At 40.9% G+C, this 26,872-nt stretch overlaps 1 protein-coding gene across 1 annotated transcript in view; it reads right to left on the bottom strand.

Moving 5' to 3' along the window:
• The window catches only part of ACRV1 (acrosomal vesicle protein 1), a 39,031-nt gene extending 12,427 nt beyond the window's left edge, over window positions 1-26,604 (bottom strand). Inside the window, exon 1 of the mRNA XM_074321798.1 lies at window positions 26,554-26,604. Coding sequence (XP_074177899.1) covers window positions 26,554-26,604 — 51 coding nt within the window. The remainder of the gene's footprint in view (window positions 1-26,553) is intronic.
• Window positions 26,605-26,872: the final 268 nt, after the last annotated feature.

Below are 26,872 nucleotides of genomic sequence, written 5' to 3'. Positions count from 1 at the left end.
TATATGAGTAGAATACATATTCAATTTAGGAAAAGTACAAAATACTGGCAAGAGTAGACATCACTAGCTACCCCATCCTATCATGCAAACACTTACCTTATTTACATTTTCAGGTATCTTCCCAGGCTTTTAAAAGCAGAAGTAGGTCATGATGTGCATCTGTGTGTGTTTTTAGATATAAATATATATACATTTACCTAAGTTAAAAATGACACCCTACTTTTTAATCGAATCTATCATGGATATCTTTCCAACTATACTTCTATGTTACCATCTTTTATTAGTTACATTTTAGTACATCATATGACCCAAAACAAGTTCTGTATAGTTATTTAGATTATTTTCAATTTAAAAAAATCAAATTTATTTTTTATTAAGTCACTGTTGATGTACAGTAAGAGTCATACTTTTTAAGTGTACAGTTCTCTCAAATATAGTCACTTATGAGTGGCCTATGTTGTTGGTGTTTGGGGTTTTATTTTTTGCATATGTATGTCCAATTGTTCCAATACTGTTTGTTGAGAAGACTGTCCTTTCTTCTTTGAATTACCTTGGCACCTTTGTCTAATAGGCCTGTATATTGGTGTAGGTATATTTCAGGACTCTTCATAATGTCTATCTTTATGCCAATAACACATTGGCTCGATTACAATCACTTTATAGTAAATTTTGAAATTAGGTAGTATGAGTCTGCCAACTTTGTTCTTTCTCCAGGTGGTTTTGGATATTCTAAGTTCTTTGCATTGCCATAAAGCTTTTCAAATCTGCGTAATGATTTCTAAGCAAAAAAAAATGGTTGATCATATTTTGATTTGGATTAATGCTATAAATGTCCTCTAAGCATTGCTTTAGCTGTGCCCCACAAATTTTGATATATTGTGTTTTTATTTTTATTCAATTCAAAATATTTTCTGTTTTTTACTTTGACTTTCTTCTTTTGGTTAGAAGAGTGTTGTTTAATTTCCAAAATTTGGAAGTTTTCCAGTTATCCATTATTGATTACTAGTGTAGTTTTATTATGGTCAGGAAACATGCTTTGACTGATTCAATTTGTTTTAAATTTGTTGAGGTTTTATGGCCCATGTTATGGTCTGTCTTGGTGAATGTTCCATGTGCACTTGAAAGGAATATGTATCTATTCCTGCTGTGTATTCGACAGACATCAATCAACAGAACAAGTGATTGATTGTGTATTCAAATATTCCATCTAGTAATTTTATGTCTACTTGTTCTATCGATACTGAGAGATAGTTTTAAAATCTGTAACTATTATTATAAATGTTTATTTCTCTGTTCAATTCTATTGGTTTTTCCTTTGTTAGTGCAGAAAACATTTAGGATTATTGAATCTTCTTGGCGGATTGACCTTTTTAATAATTAACTAATGCTCCTGTTTGCTTCTGATAATATTCATTTGCCCGAAACTTGCTTTATCTGATAATAATTTAGGCGCTCCAGCTTTCTTTGGAATAGTGTTTTCATATATGTATTCTTCCATCCTTTTACTTTTACCCTTCCTATCCGTATCTTTGTGTGTTTCTTTTTTGAGTACAGGATATATTTGGCCTCAGTTTTTAATATAATTTGACAATCTCTGCTGTCAATTGAAAGATCTTATACTACTTACATTTAATGTGATTATTAATGTGGTTGTATTAAAATTTACCATCTTGCTGGTTGTCTACTATTTTCCCAGAGAAGAATATAGGCATTTTTTGTGTCTTATTTTGGCTTGTGTATTTTTTATGATTTCATTTTATTTCTATTATTGGCTTATTAGTTGTACCTCTTTTCTAAAATATTTTTAGTGGTTGTTGTAGGGCTTAGAGTACACATCTTTAATTTATCACAGTGTACCTTAAAATCTATAAATTCCTTTTCTCTGGATTTCCTCAAAGTTTTCTCTTTATCTTTGGTTTTAAGCAGTTTGATATCATTGTTGTTTCCAGTATTAGTCCTGTCTGAGGCTCTTTAGTTTCTTTGGATCTGTATTTTGATATTCTTCATTATTTTGGGGAACTCTTGGCTATTATGTCTTTAAGTATATTCTGTCCCATTTTCTCTTTCTTTTACTTCTGGGAAACAAATAGCATATGTTAGAATGTTTGGTATTATCCCGTAGCTCTTGGAGGCTGTGTGCTGGTTTATCACTATTACTATTATATCTCTTCATGTTTCAGTCTGAGTAATTTTTGTTGCTCAATCTTCAAGTTCACTAATTCTTTCCTCGGCTGTATTGAGTCTACTGAATAGCCCGTTGAAGGAATTCTTTACTTCTGATATTGTGCTATTTTATTTCTAGCATCTTCATTGAACTTTTTCTTAGAAATTTTATTTCTCCTTTCAATTTCTTCATCTGTTCATGCATGTTTTCTACTTTTCCAATCTTTTAACATATTAATTCATCATATTAAAAAGAAACAACAGACCCAAAAGGTTTAACTTTTGCTAAGCCTCACCAAGACTTTCTACATAACCTAATTTTAGTTTCAGCCTCTTATAGGAATGGAATTTTCAACTTATCAGCCTGGAATTTCCTGGTCAGCACTAATGAGTTAATCTGCCTGATAAGACCACCTCCCTGAAATAATCCATTCTTAACTTTCTTGTCCCATCCACTTTCTGCCTGTAAAAACCTTCCATAATGTATACCTTCCATTTGCCAGATGGGATGCTGTGTGATTCATGAATCACTTAATAAAACCAATTAGGCTTTCAAATTTACTCAGTTGCATTTTGTTCTTTAACAGTTATGTTAATGTCCCTCATTAATAATTCCAACATCTGGGCCATCACTCAGTTTAGTTATGATGATTATTTTATTTCTTGACAATGGGTTGTTTTGCTTTTTGGTGCTTATAATTTTTTTAATCAAATGCTTGGCATTGTGGGTAGAAGAGTAGAGAATGAGATAAATAGTACTGATGTCCATACATGCCTTTTTTTGTGCTAGGCCATTAGTGTGAGGAATTGTGATGAGTCGCTTTTTATTGTTGCTATCATTGTTTTCCATGTGCCACGGGCTTCAAAGTCCCCTAGTGATGGGCTGCTGTTTCCTTGTGCCTCGGGATGTGTCAGCGATACTGGAGGGTTTTTCTTTGTGTTCATGTCCCCTACTCAGCTTTTACACATCCCTGCATCCCTGCGCAACAGAAAAAGTCTCCAAATTTATGCTCCTGTGAGAGGGGGAAAATAATTTTCCCTCTATTCCTCTAGGTTCTTGGTGTAGACACTCCCCACCTCCCCTTAACAAACGACAGAAAACAGGAGAAAAACAAACAGAAGTTTAATAAAATGGATACCTCCTATTTAAATGGGAGATACACAGATGTCCAAGTGGGTGGAGTCCTGGGGGTAAGGTTTCTGTGACTTGGGGACCTGGAGGAAGATGCGTGGAGCCGAAGGCAGAGTAGACATGTTTTATTCGCAGGCTTTGCCAAGCTGTTGGGGTGAGGTGGGGGATGGGATAGAGGGTGGGGCTCCATCTGGTCTCCTGCCTTGCCCCCAATCTATCTCCTTAGGACTGAGAATAGAGGTTGTAACTGAAGGGGACCAAAAGTTCTGCCTTTTGGGATATTGATTTTTAAGCTGGTTATTAAGAAAGACTCAGAAAGAACCTTTGAACTTTCCCCCTTTCTCAACTAAGAAATTCAGATGGAAAACCTGCTTCAGGAAGGGAAACTTAACATAATCCCCTTACCATTAGCCAGGAAGCCTTCAAGCAGGAGCCTGTTGACTAAATACACCCCCCACCCCACCCCCGTCCCATTGTTTCCAAGTTGCCTAGCAAAAATTTACCTGCCAAGTGTGTTCTGCTCTTCCTCAATCACCTGCAAATTGCCCAATTTCACTTTTGAAATCTAAGACCTCATCTCTGCCTTTCTCCTTTGTCCAAAATAATATCTATACCCAACGTTACCACACTGTTTTTGGAATTTTCACGCTTACGTGAATTCCCCGTGCACAAATAATAAATTTTCATTTTCTCCAGTTAACTGCTGTCTGTTAATTTGAGTATTAGCCCAAATAGAGGAACTTAGAAGGTGGGAGGAAAGGTATTAATTTTTTTAGCCCCCACAGTTTTGGCAAGCCAGCCAGAAGTATTCACTGGCTGGGACACTGCCAGCTCCCTGGACAGCTGCAGCTAGGAGACCACAGTCATCTGACCATCAGCCTGCAGAAAGGGTAAGCATTTTACCCTGTTATGCTCTCTGGTCTCTACTCTGCAGGTTCGATGGAATTTGGAAGTAGTGAGAATCTTTTGCTCTCTTCTAAATTTAGATTGGCAGGAGAAAATATTTGTAAAACTAGTTTGTTGGGTAAACATGACTCTGGTAAAGACTTGTATTGAGTACTCTTATTTTCTATTGATCCTGTTCCTTCCAGATTTGAAGGAGGAACAAACTTTTCTCTGCCCTCAAGGTACTTCTGGCTGGTCTAGTAATCAAACAGACTTGAGGCAGATTAGGAAGAGAAAATAACCAAATTCAATGCATACATATATATGGGAACCCCACATACATGAGAGAGTCAGAGACCCTACATGCATTCTCTTAGAACTCCTCCCTGATTCTCTCTACAAAAAATCCCGAGGACTCTCCCAGCTCCCAGTTCATAGTGCTTACCCTCCAGATTATGAGGGATCGATGGCTGAACCCTGGATATCAAAGTCTGATGCCTGTGAAGTAATTATTTTGAAAAAGGAATTAATATTAAGAGCTGTCGTAACAAACTACAGAAGGTAAAGCATGATACGTGACCTAACCCTTGGCTATGGGAATGCAGGGAAAGACTACCACAGATTCCCACTGGATGAGTCAAGCCTGCAAATATTTCCTCCTCAAAGAGACCTAAGCTGCCACTTATTTAAAAATGCACCTACATTCCCGCATTCACCAATCCCTTTAGCAGGGGCTGTTTTTCCCCCATAGTTCTTATTACCTTGTGAAAAAACGACTTATTTCTGTATTATATTTAATGTATCTGTCACTCCAATTAAAAACAACAACAAGGGTTACAAATTTTTTTCTCTCTATTTAATTCACTAAGTATCCCAGGATACCAAGAACATTATTTACCTGGCACATGGCATCAACTCTATAAATAATTGGGACAATGAATACATTTCTCCCAGAAGGGGAAGGGAACTAGCTGGGAATCCTAGGTCCCATTCCAGATTTTGACAGTGCCTGAAGGAGCAAGGGACCTCAGAGAAGTATGGCTGGTGGTACACTTAAGAAAGTGGTCCCTCATCTCCATGGATTTCAGACTTGTCAGGAATCAGGCCCTGAGGGACCAAAGCTTTGCTACCTTAAAGTATGCCTTTTGGGATATTGATTTTAAGTTGGTTGTCATGCAGGGGCTCAGCTCCCAGCAGGTGAACGCAGGATACAGGATACGGTGAGGCCAAAAAGGGACAACAATGGAGCCATGAATAGGGGGTTCATACCATTATACTCTCAATGGCGGCTGGTCAAGACACAAGAAGCAAACATCTGCCAATACCCTAACAAGGAGCCTTCCTGCACTACAGTCTCGAAGGCAGCCGGCTGAGACACAGGAAGTAGGGTCTGCAAAGTCGGCAACATCTGTGTTTACTAACATAGTCATGGCAGTTATATAGCATACAGAACAATAGCAGCTGATGTCTAACTGATTACGGCTGATGGCCAACTAGTTCGATAACTGAGTGGGTTACATCACCGAACCAGTACCTTTCCACGTGAGGCTGAGAGCCTGGAAACTGCTCTCTGGGATTCCGTCCCAACACTGGTTATTAAGAAACAAAAGACTCAGAAAAAAACCTTTGACCCTCCTCCTTCCTGCCTAAAAGAATTCAGATAGAAAAAACCTGCTTAAACAAAGAGTAAATGAAAATTAATTTTAGACCTTATAAAGAATAAAAAGTATTTATTTGAACAAAAGGAGCTGTAGCCCAGGAGACATAGATTCAGGAAGCAACTTAAATTGTGCTCCACCAAGACAAAGGGGAAACCATCTTTTATAGTGGAAATTCCCACCCAAGTGTCCAATGTTATGCAAATGAGGTTTCCAAGTAGTGCTGTTCTGATTGGTCCAAATCATGAAGTTCTGCTTGCTCAATATAAAATGCAAATGAGGATACAATTTGTGTAGTTCTGATTGGACGAGGCAGGTCTTAATCCATTAGTCAAAAGACAAAACCAGGGCTTCCCTACAGTGGTTGAATCAGGCAGCATGAACAGACAGGGACATAGTACAGGAGCTCAGTCTGTGGCTTTTCCAAAAATGCAGAGAGTGCAAGAGGCTTCTGTCAAGAATGGACATTAGGGCCTGGTGATGAATTTGGGCCCAGTTAACCATAAGGAGTCCATTTTGACAGTCATATTTCTCCTCAGGTTCACAGAAGGAAGCCTCATGTTAACAACATAATATAAGCGAAATGTGGCAAATGGGAAGAAATCTAGCAAAGCCTGTTTGTTAAAACTTGCTTCTGTGTCCCATTGTTTCCGGGTGGCCCAGCAAGAAGGTGTTTACCATACGTTTGCTCTTTCTCATCTACCTGTGAATTGCTTACTTTTTCTTTGAAGTCCCAGTGCCCTGCCTCCTTTTCCTTCATCGAAAACAGTATATAAACCTCAATGCCCATTGTGTCTTCAGGTCTTATTTCTTATGATACCCCTGAACGTACATCTATAATGAATTTTGGACATTTCACCTGTTAATCTGTGTTGTGTTAATTTGATTATTAGCCTAGCTAAAGAACTCAGAAAGTGAGAGGAAATTTTGTTTTATGCCCCCACAGACCCAAGCATGAAACAAAAATGGACCAAGGAGCTATAGCATGGACATCTCCACCTTACGTTTGGAAAAATATTGACAGGTTTCCACTGGTGTGTTTCTCTTTTGGACACACTTTTTTCAGGAGATGAGAGTGGGAAAAGCCCCAGTAATGACAGAGATTGAATTATCTGGCAACTAGGTATATGATGGCTGGGAGTCAGATTAAAGTTGAGTGAAGAAAATAGAAAATGTGGCATTCTTGACCACAAGCATATAGTCATGGCAAAACCATACCAACTACCCTTATACTTACTGTCACAGATGAGCCTTCAGAGAGCCCTCAAAAATCATGCATCAGTGAAGTTAGATTTAGTTTGAGTGAGTATGAGTCCCCTGCTGGTTTCTTAGATCTTTGTCTTTTCATGTCTCACTTGAATGTTTGGGAAACTAAGGTCTCACATTGCCCCATTGCCATGCCTGGTCCTATCCTCAGACTAGGCATTGAAAGTCTTTTCTGCTAAACAGGTTAATATGACGGGTGTGTGGAAAAGCATGGGGACAGGGTAGAAACTTTCTCCTGACTTTGTATGCAACTCAAACCATACCCAGGGAAGTAAGCAGCATAATAAGACGTGTCCTTTTTTTGGATTAGCCCTGAGGCCTTTGGATTATGTGGGTAGCCAGGGGAGCACATATACTCATTACTGACCGTCTGCTGTCCTCCCTCCCCCACACTCAGAGACGAGCCAAGCCTGGACTCATGCACCGTGCAGGCTGCTGAGTGAGTCTTCTTCCCAGGGAACCCACCAAAGGTAAATATCATCTATAGGGGAGGAAATTTTTTCCTTTGTTTCCTTCTATTTTCTTTCGCTGGTCGAATGATTAAATTCATATAAAACAGATTAGCAGGAGAGAAACAAATTTTAATTTTGTACATAAAGGAACCCCAAAGAAATGAAATTCCTTGACAGTGAGACAACTGAGGTTTATAGAGAAGGGGGTAAGGGTCTGGGAGTTCAAAGGGAAGGAAGACAATTCACAGGGAGATGTGAAGAGCAAATGTATGCAGATAAGTCTTTCTGATGTAAAACGTTGTCTCTGGTAATAACACTCTTGGTACATACATGCCCCTTATCCTAAATTCTTAAGGGAGAGGTAAAAAACAAACAAAACAAAACAAAAACCTCTTTCAGAGTCTGTTAGGCTTTGATTGCCTTCAGCTCAAAATAATCCATATGCCAAAGTGGCATATTTAGCAATCATGTCCTGACTTTGAAATTTCCCCAAGATGTTTCACAGTCCAGAAGTTGAGTTGGTAGATTTCTCTATCTCACTGAACCAGTCCACTCTCTGCCCTGACAATAGGTCGGTTCAGTTAAACTAACTTCAGTCAGGCAATCAGGTACAGTAGTCTTCCCCTGATCCACAGTTTTTCTTTCTGTAGTTCCAGTTATCTGTGGTCAGCCGTAGTCTGGAAAGATTAGATGGAAAATTCCAGAAATAAACAATTCATAAGTTTTAAATTGTGCATTGTCCTGAGTAGCGTGATACAATCTCATGCCTGTCTTGCTCTGTCCTTTCCAGGACATAAAGCATCTTTTTCTTCAGAATATCTACCTCAGTTCATATCATCACATAGGCATTATATTATCTCATGTCATCACAAGAAGAAGGGCGAGTATAGTACAGTAAGATATTTTGAGAGACAGAAAGAGAATATTCATGTATTTTTTACAGTTTATTGTTATAATTGTTCTGTTTTATTATAAGTTATTGTTAATCTCTTACTGTGCCTAATTTAGTATAAAAATCGCATCCCTGACAAGATCCAGAAAGTTCACTCCAAGAGTTAGCCCAAGAAAGCAAAGACCTTTGTTGTCACAGACACTAAGAACTGTATATGAAAAATGGTGTCTCCAGTCTCTCAGTCACAGATCCACTAACATGTGACACTGTGCAGGTGTGACAAAAATGGGACTTCTCCAGTACTAACAAAGCAATAGAGGTAAAGATGACTAAAGCTCCTTAAGACAAACTCCCTGAGAGCTGCTCGCATGTCCAGACAGAGAGATTGTTGCCTATGACCTCGGGTCTCAGAATCCCAGCCAATTTGTCTGGCCTCCAGATGGATTCTGGTATATACACCTTTCAGATGGCAGACACCAGAGAGAATATTCTCTCTGGTCACAAAGCCAAGCTCTCAAGACATAGAACAAAATGAAAGGAAAACCTCATTTGATTTTTAAATAGGGGACCCACGGAAGAGTTTGTCTAAACAGACGAGAGTCTGATGAGAACTGTGAACTCACGAGTCAGTGAGGCTGACTCAATCAGCAGCTTATAGGACCTATTCCTGCATTCTACCCTATGGTTTTCCTCGTTATGACAAACAAACAAACAAACAAGACAGATGAAGGAAAACACATGACCATCTCTTGGAGGAAAGGGATCAACAGAAAACAAGAGTATGCATAACAAATCTTTACCAAAGTCACTATACCCAAGGAGCTATTCCCACAAATATTTTCTCCTGCTAATTTAAATAGTTTAGGAAAGAAAAGGGCTCTCACTACTCTTCCTCCCCCAGACCCTGTATGCAGAGATCTGAGAGACTGATACAGTAAGAATGTTTACCTTCTGCTGGCTCTTGTCAGACTCCCAGCATCTCCTAGCTGCAATAGCCCCAGAGCAAGCAGTGTCCAGCCAGTGAAGAGTCCCAGGCGAGACGCCAAGATGGTAGGGGAGGAAAAGTTTCCCTTTATTCCCTTCTGCTTCCTTTAGCTGGTCTAATAATTAAATTGACATAAGACAGATTAACAGAGGAAAAAGAAATTTAATTTTATATGTATGGGAGCCCCAAAGATATGAGGCTCCTGGACAGTCAGGCAGTTGAGGTTCATACACTGTCCTGAGCTAGAGAGAAGGGGGAGGGATCTGGGACTACAAAGGGGAGGAAGACAATTCACAGGAAGATGTGAAGAGCAAACATTTACAATAACGCTTTCTGATCTAAAAATGTCGAATCTGGTAATCGATCTCCTGGAACAGACACCACCTAAATTATTTTAGGCGGTTAAGGGAGAGGTGAAAAACAAACCTTTCCTGGGTTTTAAGTCTTGATTGCCTACAACTCAAAATAATCCACATGCCCAAGTGGCATATTTTGGGGTCAGGATTCTGCTACCCATCACATCCAAGTCAGCTGCTTCCAGAAATTCCAGCTGTTCTTTGGGATGTTGAGCCCACTGCAGCCCAGAGGCGGGGCCGACAAGAAAGCCTGAGGCTCTGAGTGTCTCGCTGAGGAAGGAACCACAGGTCGACAGTGATAGTTGGTCACAGTGTGCAGCTGACATGGAGGCAGCAGAAGCCCAGCTCCTCGCTGGCCTGCACCCTGTTCCTGCTGGGTAAGGACAGGTCAGAGGGACAATGGTGGCATGAGCTTCCCTTGTGGAGTTGGTTTCTGTGTTCCTAGCCCCGGTCACCGGACTCACACAGATCTGGGAGGGGCCCAAGCAGAAACGTTCTGTTGGTGATCCTGAAGGAGACAGAGAAGCCTGAGGCGGGGGTGGGATGGAGCCTTGCGGGGCACGACATTGACAGGGTAGGTAGATAGGTAGAAGTGGGCAGGAGAAGGAGAAACTTAACCCCAGCTAGAAAGCCCCTTGCTGAAGTTCCTAGTCAGGTCAAGACCCCTTGCACCTACCCAGCAGGAGTCCAGGCTTACACATACCCCCAAGGGATGTGTTTGCACATGCCCCCAAACCAAAGGGATGTGTTTACACATCTACTAAGTCAAATAAATGCATTACTAAATGCCAGAGAAGGGAGGATTAAGAACCACAGGGGAAGAAAGAAGTAAGAGATGGGAGAGGGGGAGGCAAGTTTACCCATAGAAATAAAAGCCTTCGCGCAACGTAAGGCAAGGCTGCTGCCCTCTCAGAGGGTACTCTCTTTTACTAATAAACTTCTGCTGTTCATGCTGGACAAACTGTCTCTTGATTGAATTTATTCCTTTAAGAAGACAAAGAGCTGAGGTTCAACATCATTTCCTGGTAACAAAATGGCCTCACAGAACCAAGGACTCTGCATTAAAGGAGAGGCTGATGCAGGCCTCCCGGCTGCAGATGTGCACATGTCCATGATGGGTAGGTAGGTGGTGAGGGGGTAACTGTTTCAGTGGCAGGGTTGGGAAATCCAAGAGTGAGGACAAGGTGAGGCCAGTGCTGTCTAAGACTGCAGAGAAATGGCAGAAAATGACAGTTAGGTTCCCTGTATGAAGTTGGTAGAATGACCAAGCCAAAAAGAGGCCCTCCTCGCTCCTTGTATTAACAGTCAGGGTCTGGAGAAAGTGGAAGTTGTTCAAAGGAGAGCAACTACTGTGGGGACAGAGTCCCAGAGAGCAGTTTTCAGGCTCTCGGCCTCACGTGGAAAGGTGCTGGCTTGGTTATTAGATGGCCATCAGCTGTAATCAGATGGCCATCCAGTGGCTGGGTGGCCATCAGCTGTTACCGGTTAGCCATTAGCCACTAATATAACTGCTGTGGCTACGTTGAGGGGTTGGTTGGCAGAGAAGTGGACGGCAGATTGCGGAGAGTGTGACTCCTGCTTCCTGTGTCTCCAACCCAGCTGCCAGCGGGAATATAGTGGTATGACTCCCCTATCTATGGCTCCGTGGGTGTTCCTTTTTGGCCTCACCATGTCCTGCGTTCTTGTGTGGGGAGCAGGAGCTGAGACCCCACATGACAACTACCAAATGCTCCAAAGAGGTAACAGAATGGCTTCACATGCTCTGGGGAACAAGCCCTGAGGACCAGCCAGGACTTGCATGATGGAGTTACTTCCCAACCTGAACGCCCAGCAGGGATACCTTCCTCTCACAGGGACTGTTGCAGCCGGAGGGCGGGAGCATTACAGGGACAAAGGGCAGGAAGAGGGTATGAATTCTCCCTTGGCTGAGCCCATGATTGCTGAGTCATTGAGGACTTGCATAGACTCCTAAGGAAGCTTCTGGGTCGTTGACTTAGTTTGGGGAGGTAGGGAAAGCTAAACCCCAACTTGGTTCTGAGGGATTTGCTGTTTGGCATACTTTTATTTTTTAAGTTATGAATGAGCAACACAGCTTCAAAGCATTGTTTATAGGACCTGGGAGTGTAGCTAGTCAGACCCCATCGAGGCTGGCTGCCTTCCTAGAGGCTGCACGGCCCAGAGCCTCATGGGTCCACAAAGCACAGGAAGTTCGGGACATGGGACCCAATATTGTCAGCCCCCTCCCCTAAGTCCCCTGAAGCATTTGTGCTCTGCTCTCCCTCCTTAAAAACCTGTCCTGAGATATTGCATTGTCCTCTCTACCCTCCTGTCTGTCTGGGCCTTATGTATCTTCATAATGATGACGCTGGGTAGGTTTTGTTTTGCCTGTGTTACACTTGAGGCAGAGAGGTTGAGGAATTTGTCCAAAGTCCCACAGCTAATGGCGGCAGCATTGGGATTTAGACCTGGGCAGTTTTCCTCTAGAACTGTGGTCCCTGGCAACAATACCACAGTGTTTCTTTCATGAATCTTTCAAAGGGAAATGAGACACAGAAGGGGCTCGTGAACTAAATGTACTGAAGTCCTGTAAGTACTGGCTTCTGAAATCTCTGTGACTGTTTCTTGAAGGAAATGGAAGTCACCAGTTGGTTCAATCCTCTCTGTGGCATCACCTCATTGGTAAAGTAGATACCACAAATCCTTTTCTAGTCCCTGATCTGCTGTGAAGAGTTCAGTTGGGGCAAGTATGTGCTGTACCTTTGAAAACCGCAAAAAGCTATTCAAATCTGATGACAGTTTCTCCATCTCTCCTGCATGGAAGTGAACCTTTATTGCACTCTGCTCTGTGACCTGTGCTTCTGACTGTCAATGAGATAATTTTTCTCTGGGTGGGGAGAGGGCTGAGGGCTATGGCTCTGTTTGTGAAGGTGGTCAGGAGCACAGCCACCGGCACCACCCTAGTTCACACACTACTCTCTCGCCTGGCTCTCTGGGGAGCAGGGAAACAGGCCTCTCCTAAGCCGGTCATTTGCCTGAATTAATGACATCCTTTCCTTTCCCTCAGCAAGTCTTGTCCTCACCCTCCTCTGAATCAAGTAAAAGCTGGGCTTACTTTTCTCCCCTCCTTCCTCATCTCTGTCTTCCTTCCTTCCTTCCTTCCTTCCTTCCTTCCTTCCTTCCTTCCTTCCTTCCTTCCTTCCTTCCTCCCTCCCTCCCTCCCTCCCTCCCTCCCTCCCTCCTTCATTCCTTTTCATTTAGGTATAATTGACATACCATTAAACTCACTCTTCGTTGTGTACGGTTCGGTGGTTAAAAAAACAATTTGAATATTCACAAATTTGGGCAACTATTGCCACTATTGAATTGCAGAATATTTGATCACCCCTAAAAGAAACCCTGTACTCATTCCCTCTTCCCCCCAACCCTGGCAATCACTAATCTACTTTATTGGTTGAATATGTAATTGAGATATAAGCCACATACCATAAAACCCACACTTTAGAAGTATATAAATCAGTGGTTCTTAGTATACTCAAAAAGTTGTACAATCATCAACACTACCTGATTCCAGAACATTTCATTACCACAAAAGAAATTCTGTACCCATTAGCAGTTACTCCACATATCAACCTGTACCCAGTCCTTTGCAGCTGCACACTATTTGTATGGATTTGCCTATTCTGGACGTTGTATATAAAGACATAAAATGTGTGTCCTTTTGCATCTGGCTTCTTTCATTTAGCATACTGTTTTCAGTGTCCATCCATGTTGTGGCATATATCAGTATATCATTTCTTTTTATTGCTGAATTTCTATATGTTGATTTTATATTTATGCAACTTCACTGGATTTGTTGATTAATTTCAACAGAAGTTTGATTGAGTCTTTATTTTTTAAATTTATTTTAGGTATAGATGATACAATCTTATGTTGGTTATATTAGTTTCAGGTGTACAATATAGTGATTTGACATTTTTATACCTTACAATGTGATCACCTCACTAATTCTAGTAATCGTCTGTCATCAGGTAAACTTATCACAATATTATTGACTCTATTCCCCATTTCCTTTTCAACCCCCCAGGTCCCCCCTCCCATTTTTCATCTGGTAACTATCCCTTTGGTCTCTGTTAATATGAGTCTGTTTTTGTTTTGTTTGTTTTGTTTTTAGATTCTACATATAAGTGAAACCATACAGTATTCGTTTTTCTCTGCCTGACTTATTTCACTTAGCATAATACCCTCTATATCCATGCATGTTGTCGCAATGGCAAGATTTTATTCTGTTTTATTCCATTTTGTGTGCGTGCGTGTGTGTGTGTGTGCATGTGTGTGTGACATCTTTATCCATTCATCTACTGATGGACACCTAGATTGTTTCCATACCTTGGCTATTGTAAAAAATGCTGCAACAAACATAGGAGTGCATATATCCCTTCATTTTCTTTGGATAAATACCCAGATGTGGAATTGCTGGGTTGTGTGGTTAGCTATTTTCAGTTTTTTTGAGGAATCTCCATACTGTTTTCCATAGGGTCTATGTCAATTTGCAGCCCCACCAACAGTGCACAAGGGTTCCCTTTTCTCCACACCTCATCAACACATTATTTGTGAATTTTTTATTATAACCATTCTGACAGTTGTGAAGTGATATCTTATTGTGGTTTTGATTTGCATTTTCCTGATGATTAGTGACGTTGCGCATCTATTCATGTCTGTTGGCCATCTGTATGTCCTCTTTGGAGAAATTTCTTTTCATGTACTTTGCCCATTTTTTCTATCAGATTGCTTATTTTTTTGTTATTGGGTTGTATGAGTTTCATATATATTTTGGATATCAACCGCTTATTGGATATATCATTGATTGAGTCTTTAGGGTTTTCTGTATATAAGATCATATTATCTTTGAACAAAGACAATTTTACTTCTTCTTTTCTGTTTTGTCTTCCTTTTCTTTCCTTGTCTTGCCTAATATCTTTAGCTAGGCCTTCTGGTTCTATACTGAATAAGAGTGGGGACAGTGGGCGGCATCCTTATCTTTTCCTGATGTTAGAAACTCTCAATTTTTCACCATTGAGTATAATGTTACCTGTGGGTTTGTCATATATGGTATTTGTTATGTTGAGTCATGTTCCTTCTTATACCAATTTGTTGAGTATTTTCATAATAAGAAGATGTTGTATTTTGTCAAATGCTTTTTCTGTATCAATTCAGATAATTATATAAGTTTTATCTTACAGTTTGTTAATATGATATATTACATATTGATTTGTGTATGTTGAACCATCATTGCATCCCAGGGATAAATCCCACTTGGTAGTCTTCATAGGCTGTATGTTTTTAAGAATTTGTCCATTTTTTCTAGGTTATCCAGTTTGTTGACATATAATTATTCATAGCAGTTTCTTATGATCTTTGTGCTTCTGTAGTATTAATTGTAATGTTTCCACTTTTTAAATTTTATTTAGTGGATTCTTCTCTCTTTCTCTCTTTTTTTTTCTTAGATGAGCTAAAATTTTGTCAATTTTGTTTATCTTTTTTAAAAAAAACAGCTCTTAGTTTTCTTGATCTTTTCTTTGATTTTTAGTCTCTTTTATTTATTTCAACTCTGATCTTTATTGCTTCCTTACTTCTGCTAACTTTGGGATTAATTTGTTCTTTCCCCAATTTCTTGAGGTGTAAAGTTAGGATTTTTATTTGAGATATTTATGTTTTCTTAATATACCAGGTCAGACATTTAAGTTTGCAAAGTCATCCTAGAAAAAGTGCTACATACCTCATTGCTGAATATCACTATGGTCACCTTCAAAGTACTCCCTTTAGGAAGCTATGCACCGATGCCAGCACCTAGTCCACCCTTCAAAGCAATTTTGGAGCTCTTTTTCTGGAATGGTCATCAGAGCTGTCATTGTATTACCTTTGACGTCCTGAATGTCATCAAAATGTCTTCCTTTCAATATTTCCTTTATCTTTGGGTAAAGAAAGAAGTCATTGAGGGCCAGATCAGGGGAGTAGGGAATAGGGAGGCTGTTCCAATACAGTTATTTATTTACTGGCTAAAAACGCCCTCACAGACAGTGCCCTGTGAGCTGGTGCATTGTAGTGATGCAAGAGCATGGATTGTTTGCGAAAAGTTCAGGTTGTCTAACTTTTTCATGCAGCCTTTTCAGCACTTCCAAGTAGTAAACTTGGTTAACTGTTTGTTGAGTTGGTGCAAATTCATAATGAATAAATCCCTCTGATATAAAAAAAAAGTTAGCAACATTGTTGCAACAAGTTTGCAAGCATAACTGTCAGGCCTCTTATGCATGATTGCTATAAACTGTCTCAGAACTGCTTTGCAATATCCCATAGAATTTGGTATGTTGTGTCCATTTTTATTTGTTTAAGATATTTTCTTTAATTTCTTTTTTGATTTCTTCTTTGACTCATTGGTTGTTCAGGGATGTGTTGTTTAATTTCCACATATTTGTAGATTTCCCAGGTTTCCTGTTTTTGATTTCTAGTTTCATACCATTAAGGTCAGAAAATGTAATCGGTATTATTTCAATCTTTTGAAATCTACTAAGACTTGTTTTGTGTACTATCATATGGTCTACCCTGGAGAATGTTCCATGTGCACTTGAGAAAAGCATACAGTTTGCTTCCATTGGATTGAATATTCGTAAATATCTGTTAGGTCCATTTGGTCTAATGCACAGTTTAAGAGCATCATTTCCATGTTGATTTTTCTGTCTGGACAAACTATTGCTGAAAGTGGGGAATTAAGGTCCCTTATTATTATTGTATTGTTATATTAGCCCCTTATTATTTATTATTGTTTACTTATTATATTTAGATACTCCAATGTTGGATGTGTATATATTTACAATTGTTATATCTTCTTGATAAATTGACCCCTTTACTATTATATAATGACTTTTTTGGTCTTTTGTTATTGTTTTTAGCTTAAAGTCTATTTTGTCTGATAAGTAAAGTTACTCCTGCTCTCTTTGGTTTCCACTTGCTTTGAAATATCTTTTTATATCTTTTCTCTTTGAGCCTATGTGTGTTTTTAAAACAGAACTGCATGTCTTATAGGCAGCATATAGTTGAGTATTTGTTTTTTGTTTGTTTTTTAATCCATCTAGCCACTCTGTTTTTTTGATTGGTGAATTCAATCATTTATATTTAGAGTTATAATCATATGTGAGTACCTACTAATACCATCTTGTTAATTTTTTGTGTGTGTTGTTTTGTATTTCTTTTGCTTTTTTCCCTTTCTGTGTCTGCTTACCTTTGTAAACTGGTGATTTTTCATGATGGTTTTCTCTGTTCTCTTATTTTTATCTGTAGTGCATTTGTTCCAGGGTTACCATGAGGCTTATATAAGATATCTTATAGGGCGGCTGGATGGCTCAGTTGGTTAGAGCGTGAGGTTCAATTCCCACATGGGATGGTGGGCTGTGCCCCCTGCAACTAAGATTGAAAACAGTGACTGGACTTGGAGCTGAGCTGCGCCCTCCACAACTAGATTGAAGGACAATGACTTGAAGCTGACAGGCCCTGGAAAAAACACACTATCCCCTCCACCCCCCAAAAAAAGATATCTTATAGATAAAACAGTCCATTTTAAGCAACTTAACTTCAATTACATATAAAAGTTCTTTTTACTCTCCCCTTTTATATGTTTTTTCTTTTTTTTTAATTAGTTTCAGGTGTACAAAACAATATAATAGTTAGACATTTACACCCCTCACTAAGTGATGACTCCCCCCAATATATTACTCCTCTGACATTGTATATCCTCTTTTATATTTTGATGTCATATTTACCTCTTTTTATATTGTATAGTTGTTAACACATAATAGTAGCTAAATTATTTTTAATACTTTGACTTTTATACTATAGTTCAGTCATTAACACACCATCCTATTACAGATTTGAAATTTTCTAAGTCTGACTGTATATTTATTTACCTGCAAGTTGCATGCTTTCACGTTTTCATGGTGCTTATTAGTATCCTTTCATTTTCGTCTGAAGAACTCCTTTCATCATTCCTTGCAAGGCAGGTCTAGTGGTGATGTATTCCTTTAGCTTTTGTTTGTCTAGGAATGTATTGTGTGTGTGTGTTTGTGTGTGTGTGTGTGTGTGTGTTTTAATATCTGAAGGATAACTTTGCCTGCTAGAGTATCTTGGTTAGCAATGTTTTTCTTTGAACACTTTGAATATGTCATTCAACTCTCTCCTGGCCTGTAGGATTTCTGCTAAGAAATCGACTGAGAGCCTAATGGGGGTTCCTTTGTGTGTTACAATCATTTTTTTTTCCCTAGCTGCTTTTAGAATTTTTTCTTATACTTGATTTTTGACAGTTTGATGATAATGCATCTTGAAGAAAGTCTTTTTGCATGAGATATAGGGTGAACTATTAGTTTCATGTATTTGGAACTCCAATTCTTTCCCCAGGTTTGGGAAACTCTCAGCTATTATATTTTCAAATAAATTATTTGCTTTCTCTTCCCTCTCTTCTGGAACCTCAATTATCTTAATATCTGTCCTTTTGATGGAATCATATAAATCACATAGTCTTCCTATGCTCTTTTTCATTCTTTTTTCTTTTTTCTTTTTTTGCCTTTAACTGGATTATTTCAAAGTTTCTACCCTCTAACTCACTTATTCTGTCTTATAATTTCTCCATTGTATTGCAGATGCTCTCTATAGCTTTTTTGTTTATTTGTTTCATTCATTGAGTTCTTCAGCTCCAGAATGTCTGTTTTGTTCTTTTTTATGATTTCTATCTCTTTGATAAAAATCTCATTTTGATCATGTATTCTTTTTGACATTTTATTGAATTGCCTTTCTGAGTTTTCTTGTAGCTTGTTGAGTTCAAAACAGAATTTTTAAATTATTTATCAGCTGGATCACAGAATTCTGTGCCTTTGAGCTTGGTTATTGGGGAATTATTACTCTTTTGTGATGGTTGGCATGTGTCCTTGATTTTGCATGTTTCTTGTAATTTAGCATTGCTGCTTTGACATTTGAAATAGCAGACACCTCTTTAATTCTTTGCTAATTAACTTCCTTCTGTTCAATGGTGTCGTTATTACCTGAAGTTTCCTCTCTCTTTTTATTGGTATACCTGCTCCAAGTTTCTTGATCTCTCTTGAGGCAGAATTCTTAAGCTTTTTTATTTTTGTTTCTTAAACTCATCAAGCTGGCTTTGGTTTCCAGAAGGTGGCGCTTATAGCTCAGGTTTGTAGCTTCTTCTGGCCTGTTTTCTGAATGCTTCTCATCCACCAGAGTTCTCTCTTGGGCAGACACAGAAGAAGGCACAAAGAGCTGGCCACTGAGTAGGGGTATATGTGGGTTTATCACTTGGGTGTTGGGATGCCCCCAGACTTCAGTTGAGAGATCCCTGGGTGTGGTACCCCCAGGGCCTCATGGGCAGACTTTGCTGAGCACAATCCCTTTATGACCCTTTGAAATTCTTATCTACCGCTTTCCCAATATCTTCCCTCCCCCTATTCATGGGGGTCCTGCCTCAGTATTCTGAGTGCTGCCAGTGGAAAATGGATTTCTCCAGTCACATCTCATACAACTGAGGTAGCCGGGCACTCGCTCACCAATCTCCTTTTCCCTCTGGGAGAGGTCACCACTGCCAGACAGATCAGCCCCTGAAGGGTTTCTTTGAAGGGGAACACTGGAAAAGTTGTCTTGGTTTTTCCTACTGTTGACTTTGCTGAGACCAAATGTGTATTTTTATTTATTTATTTATGCTCCAATGCCATGCTAGAATCTCCCTAGGGAAGGCTGGACTTCTGCAAATTCTTTCTTATGCATGGGAATCTGCTCAGGTCAATACTTTCCAGGCTTTTCCCAGGTATGTGCAGCCCATACCGAGGTCTGTCTGTCTATTGCTGAATGTACAGGTCGCCAAGACTTCTCCTGCATCTCTTGGTGAATGGTGTTAGAGCCCACACACCCACAGGCACTTTTTCATGGATGGATGTGTCACTCTTTGTTTAAAGGGGAGATATAAAGGATTTTGTTTGTTTAAAATAGATAAACAAGTGATAGGATGTGTTTGTCAATGTGTGTGTGTTGGGTGAAGTTAGGACTGCTGATTAGGCAGCGAATAGTTGTCACTAAATATAAACCTGTGATATTTCCTAGTCCCAGTTTAAATTCCAAATTTTCTGATCAGACATTCATAATTGTTAACATTGAAGCAGAAGAATAATATGAATAATTGAACCCATACTTATTATATCCTTAGTCTGAGTTGAATATTGTGCTAAAAACCTAACAATATATACATTTCTTTCGTTACTGCCATTCTATGACTTAAGTTCAATTATCATCATCTCTCCTAAATAGAGGAAATCTCTCCTTCATAGAGGAAATTACGTTATACAAAGATGATGTAAATTGCCATGGCCTCAAAATTTTTAAATGCTTGAACCAGGCTTTAAACTTAGATCTGTCTGATATCTGAGTCTGAGCACTTCCTTGCTGGGGCTAGGCCTAGACGCATTACTGGAAGATGCGATGGGGATGGCATGGGCCCGGAAGCTTCTGCTGATTCTGGACGCCCACTGTCTTGATGTTGCAGAGAAGGAGGTTCCCTCTCTGAAAGGGAGATTGTGCCTGACAAACTCTAAGTAGACTGACTATATACTTTATTTTCTAGACTGGGGCATTTTAGGAGTAAAAGGGATAATTTAATAAGTAAGCTTGGACTAAAGTCATGAATTAGAACTGTTATATTTCTCCTAACTGTAGGAGTCTGGAGAGAGCCCCTCACAGGCCCAGGACAAATTTAATATATTACATCTACCAAGCTCTCAATTCCTGATGGACTTCCCCAGCCTCTTCTCCTGAAAAGCCAGAAATTTTCCACCACATATCATCCAGGGACATGCATGTAAATCCGGCATAACTCCACCATTTAAAATGACAATTATCTTCCTTTGCAACCTGATGTAGATACTTTACAAAATGGTTATTAAGCTTTACAAGGAAGAGTGGATGAAGGTAGACCAACCAGGAATCTGGGGCTGTGTACTCTTCTGTGAGGTGATCACGGCCTTTGCGGGTATAGTTGGAACTTACGACGTCTCTAAATGATTCATGTGTGCTATCAGATATGCAGGTGGAGCTATTTCAGTCACACAACATCTCAGTTTTATTTTACTATAATTAGATAGCTGTCACAGACATTTTCTAGTGGGGTCACATCCTATAAATCTTTCAAAGAAGGTTTGTGTGGTGTAAGCAACCGACAGAACAGGTACCTCATGCTGAAAGATTCCATAGTAAAAGATCCACCACTCGGCTCTCCTTAGGAAACACATTCAGGATGTTCATGGAGCATACATTCCCACAGGAAGCATTGACCAGATCGTTATTCACTCTCTTTTCCTAAGTTCCGTCATGATAACCATCCCTTTGCAATATCACGTTATGGCTGATGCATTATCATTATTATTACACTCTTCAAGTTTGCACAGCACAGCGTATCATCAGTAAAATAATGCTATGCAGGAACAAAATTGTTCTTTGGCAGCTTCAATTTGCTTATCTCCTGTTTCCTTCATTTTACTCCTTCCTCCCCCACTTTTCCTGCACAATTACGATGGGGGGTTATGTCATCCTTGGGGAACTGTGAGCACCCCTGGAATTCTACGGCCCTGTTAGGGAGGCAGGCGGAACATAAAGGTGGCCATGGCTTACTCAGTGAAGTGACTCAGCTTGGGGACTGGACTAAAAAAATAGAATGATTTATTCATGCACCCCACACTCCTCCAGAGTCTACTGTGCATGATCTTTGTCTTCTGGAGGTGGTGAAGGGGAGCTCTCATGCACGATAGCTCTGCTATCTAGTGTGGGGGGCAGCCAGACTCTCAGTCTGAGGGTTCCTGGGGGTTCCTGGCCCTTTCCCTGCCCTCGATGCTTTCTGGCTGGCCGACCCTCATGCATGCATTTATTTGTCCCATCATTCTCTGTTTAGCTGGAGACATTTACTGAGTCCCTGTCCTGCCCACGCATTGTGCTCAGTGCTTCTGGTTTACTGGTGAACATGACTGTTGAGGTCTCGGTCATGAAAGGGGTGAGTAGATGGAGAAGGAGAGAGAGGCAAGGGAGACCCTCTCCCCACCCCGGAACGTCATCTCCAGCCCCCAATCTGCACACTGGGATCTTGCTCCAGGACCTTTCTCCTTCCCTTGACGGGATCTCCAAGCATAAGCACTCTGGTAGGGGCTGGGCTATTTTTATTAAGCATGTTGAGTGAAATCAGGACACTACAGACTTGTATTTTCAGAGATATTGAGGTGGAGGTGTCCTCTGAATAGAAAGACTATTTCTTTTAAAAATCAGAAAAAATCATTTGCTTCCTTTGAAGGTCCAGAGAAATAAGAGTTATGCAGTGGGAAAAGTTTCTTAACATGAAAAATAAGTTTGTCCTCTCTAGTGCTTTTGTTACTTTATTGTTTGAATAGTTTTTGCTGTATGTTTGATGTGTTTAAGATAGGTGAAGATATGTCCAAATTAAGCTATGCATGATAGCAGCTGTGGATACTTGTTTAGATCAAATACTAACTCAATGCTTGCTATTGTCACTACCCACACCGTTGTCAACACTGAGTCAGTACGAAGAAGGTGTTGTCCCAACTATGGGCACAAACGCAGGGACAAGGAAGGAGAAGCAGAGGCACAGCCTGCACCTGCGATGAAAGCGCTCTGAGCCCTGAGGCAGGTGTCAGCCCAGGTTGTGCACTGGCTTGTGCCGCGGGACTGGAGGGGAGGTGGTCACAGCAGCACTGGACCCAGAGGACATGGGCTGTTAGCACAGCCCTGCCCACATTAGCGGCCCTGTTCTTGGGCCTGGGTAGTGGGCTGTCTGGAGAGGAGAACTTTGAGGGGTCCAGCTGACCTGGTCAAGCATCATGTCCCCCCTTATCCGGAGGCAGTCGCCAGGGAACAGGAAGGGGCACTGGGGACAGCCTCCATCTTCAGAAGTATGGGGGTGGGAGGGTGTCGTTCCATGGGAACATTTCCTGGGCCCCGGTGGCAGTGAAACACCCACTGACAAGTGTGTAAAAGGAAGCTTCTGCCCACAGCCCAGGAGCAGCTGAGTCCAGGGCTCCAGGCTTGTCTTCTCTGCGTGCTAGAGCAGCCTGTCCTAGCCCTTCCTGGGCACTCTGCTCCCCTGCTCCGGCCCCTCTGTGTCCCCCGCCATCCCAGACCGAGATGCACAAGCTCCTGCTTCTGCTCCTGCTTCTGGGCGTCTTCCCTTTCGAGCTCTTCCCGGGAGTGGGTGAGGCCCTGGGTAGCTGGGCAGGGGTGAGGACGTGGAGGGAGGGGAGAACAGTCCCAGGCTGATGACCTGACCAGCTTGGGAGGGAATGAGGTCAAGGGTGAGGCTCTGAGATGATCTGAGCAGCCAGGGTTTGGGGTGTCTCTCTGCTGTCCCACAGAAAGGGTTCAGGTCCCTGCCCAAGATGTCAAGTAAGATAAGTGACTCTTTTGAGGCAGATTGAGGCTGGGGGCTCCTGTCAATTTAGGGCCTTGGGGCCGGCTGAGATGGCCCTATGAGGCAGAGCCACTGGTTGCTCAAGACTTTCTGTAAAGAAGCAGCCTAGGGGCAGTGCTCTGCCAGGAACAGGTCACTGAAGGGCTTATCTGGAACCAATATTTTCATAGCATTCTTTTCACTTAGATCTGTGTGTCGTTTTGATGTCTTCTGGTGCTGTGCTAGGAAATCTTTGGAGACTAAAATCTGCCTCCTCATCTTCAAGCTGTGTAGTCCATATACCCCATCCATTTCCCCAGAGATCCTGGCCCCGGCATGGCTATGCATAGATTCTCTCATTGTGGTCCACACATGGCTCCATAGCTAAGGGGAGATGATTTATTTTGTGAACCTCTCTCAGATTTTATGAACATGTGAGTATAGAGCTGGTACTAGGGGGAATTCAGCCAGGCTCCAAGGCAACAAAAATTAAAGAAACAGTGTTGTTTAGGAACAAAGTTGGAAATTTCACTTGCCTGGTTAAAACCCATAGCTTTTCCCCTTATATCTCACCTCCCAGGATCTCCCATATCATCTGGCAGTTAACATCTCATATTTTTGTTCAAAGTTATTGTTTTAGAACAGCTTTATTGACATATAAGTCACACACCATACAATTCATGCATAGAGTGTACACAAAAGTATTTATTCTTAATGGATTTTGATCCCCATGTCAAAGACCCCATTTCCGTGACTATCCAATGGATGTAATTTAGTGATAGAGTACATCATGTGTGGTAGAAATATTTAGAGTCATGCTTTGTCCCTAAATTCCTGGGTCCTAATGTGTCTTATCACACCTTGGTCTCAGCCCCTTCAACCCCGGGCTCCGCTTCATGTTTCTCTGCAGCTCCAGCTACATTGTGTATGGTCTGCAAGATTTTTAAGAATGGCCAATGTATGGAAGGCAATGGCAACTGCACCGTGGAGGAAGGCCCTGGATGCAGAACCAGGGATCTCTACTTTTTCAATGAGAGAGGTAATGCTGTTGAGCCAGGCTCTACTGCCTTGAGCTGGTGCCTGTCTTCAGACACTGTGCAGGGGCTTTCCTGTTTGATGGAACCCTTGCTGGGAGGTGGGCATGTCTGGAGATGAGGCCGGGTGTGGTTGGGGAAGGTCCTCATACTGGAGCTCCATGTATTGTATTGTTCTCTGGCAATGATTATGAATATCCTTCTCTTCCAGATGGGTGGTGCTACAACCACACTGAATTGGACTGTTCTAATCTGTGTCAGGCTTGCAAGTCGTTTCATGGGGGCCTGCAGGTTTCAAGCTTTTGCTGCAAAGGTCAAGATTTCTGCAATATATATCGAGGAGAATCACTGCAGTGGAAGTCTCACTAACTGCTCATTCCTTTGTCCATGGTGGTGTCCACTCTCCTTCTCCTGCCCCTGGCATCTCTGGTCCTGTCGCCCTCTACGTGTGCTACCAAAGAGCAGGCAGTGGCCTCCTATCTCCTCCATGTTTCCCTCTTCACTTCTCTCCTGGCCACTGGCTCCTTCCCCGTGACACCAAACACTCTCGGTTCACCCTTGTTTCAGGTCTCTGCTTCACGCACATCTGCACATCACATCAGCCCTCGTCACCTTGCATTTCCTGGTCCCTCAAAATCACCACATGTCTCTGGCTGACTGGCTGCCTGGTTTCTAATCCCACCAACTCAGATGTGACTGGAACGTGCCCAGAAAGGGGATGGGTCCCATTTTATACATCAGGATTTTGAGGGGCCACTGGAAAACTCGGGAAAATGTGTCCAACTGGCTGATGGATAGAGAAGCTTCAAAATCCAAGAAGGTTCTAAGGCCTGAGGCAAAAGATGGGATCATCAGCTTTAGATGCTACATACATACACAGAATGTCCTGGAAGCTTACATTATGAGACTTAAAGAGGTTGTTCAATGACAGAAGCAGGGAAGAAGGGTGACTGAATCATAAATGTGAGAGGCATCAAAATAAAAAATGGGTGAAGGTCCTTCTACAAAAAGATTCATGGGTGATGGTTACAGAAGTAGATGGGGAACCAGATGGAAGTGTGTCAGTATTTGTTTTCTGTGACTACTTGCCGGTTATTGGCAGAGCAGGATCAATGGAGAAGGGGCACAGAAGCCACATGACTGTGGGCTGAGGAATGAGTGGACTATGGCAGGAGGAAGTAGTGAGTGTGGGCAAGTCTTCCACAAATTTAGGGAAGAATTGAGACAGTGGAATAGTATCTCTTGTAAGAACAGAGAGTTTAATGTTTTTAGGCAAAGGAAATTTTATGTCTTCTCTTTAGTGTAAGATGCCTCTCTTATTATGACTATAGGAATATCTTTTACCATCATATTATCTTTCTCAATGTGTATTTGAAAACTTTTATCACCACTTCTGTATGTATTTTTTGTGTTCTTTTGACCTCTCTTTCTTTTCCCCTTTATATTACGCTTCTTCTGTCCTTATCTCTCTCCTCCATTCTGTTTCCTTAATCAGTCATGATGCTAAAATGGAAAATATTAGTATCATGTTAAATTACTTATTTACCATAATCTTACATTTATAAATTAAAGCAAAGTAAGAGGAATATTTTGTTTTCTTGTAGAGATGCACAACAAATTCATTTTGTGTGATTTTTATTGAATTAAAATTTGGGGGGACTCATGAGAATATCTTTTAAACATATACTTTTAGTTTCAGAATGTCAAACGTAAATATTTTTCATGGATATCCTCGCTTAACTTGAGGTGAGATAGGAGAGAAGAGGTAAGGACAGTTGGATTAGCCATTGCAGGGCACAGTCTAAGCCAGAGCCTTGTCATTAAAATCTAAAACTCAGGTACAACCCGTTAGCATCCGTAGTGATAAAACCCACCTCAAGTATTCCAGCCCATGTTAAGGTTGTCTAGTTAGGCCTTGCTGTACTGAAGAGAACCATGGATGGGCCAGGGTCATGGAGGCAGGACCAGTGAGGGGCCTTTTTTGTCTTAAAAACTGCCTTATTAGCTATACTCTCACCAGCACTGTAAACCCTAACTACTGCATAATATTTTAAAAATACTAAAAAGGTAACAGAAAAATTAAAAACAGACTTAATGGCTACACTTAATGATTTACTTTCAAAAAGTATGACATGGAAAGGGGAAAACTCACTTTACAGTGAAGTCACCTGGCAAACAGTACATCAGCCAGGTGATCAAGGTCAACACCAACAGCGATACGGCAGGTTGAGCACGTACCTCTGATATGATGTGAGGTGACACTTCCTCACTGTGGTCCTCCTCCCCCATCTCCATAGCCCTCGTCTAATCATGAGAAAATCATCGCACAAATCCAAACTGAGGGACGTTCTGTAAAATATCTGCACAGTAATCTTCAAAATGATCAACATCACAAAAAACAGGGACATTCTAAGAAACTGTCCTAGTCCAGAGGAAGCAAACAGACATGATGAGTGAAAGAAACGCAGTACCCTGGAAGAGAAAAGCACACACGAAAAATCGGCACGAAGTGAAGGAACTCTGAATACTCGTACAATATAGAGTTTAGTTAATAATA

This window comes from Rhinolophus sinicus, linkage group LG16 (genome assembly GCF_036562045.2).
Source record: "Rhinolophus sinicus isolate RSC01 linkage group LG16, ASM3656204v1, whole genome shotgun sequence".
Lineage (NCBI taxonomy): Eukaryota > Metazoa > Chordata > Mammalia > Chiroptera > Rhinolophidae > Rhinolophus > Rhinolophus sinicus.
This window is presented reverse-complemented; position numbering and strand designations above follow the sequence as displayed.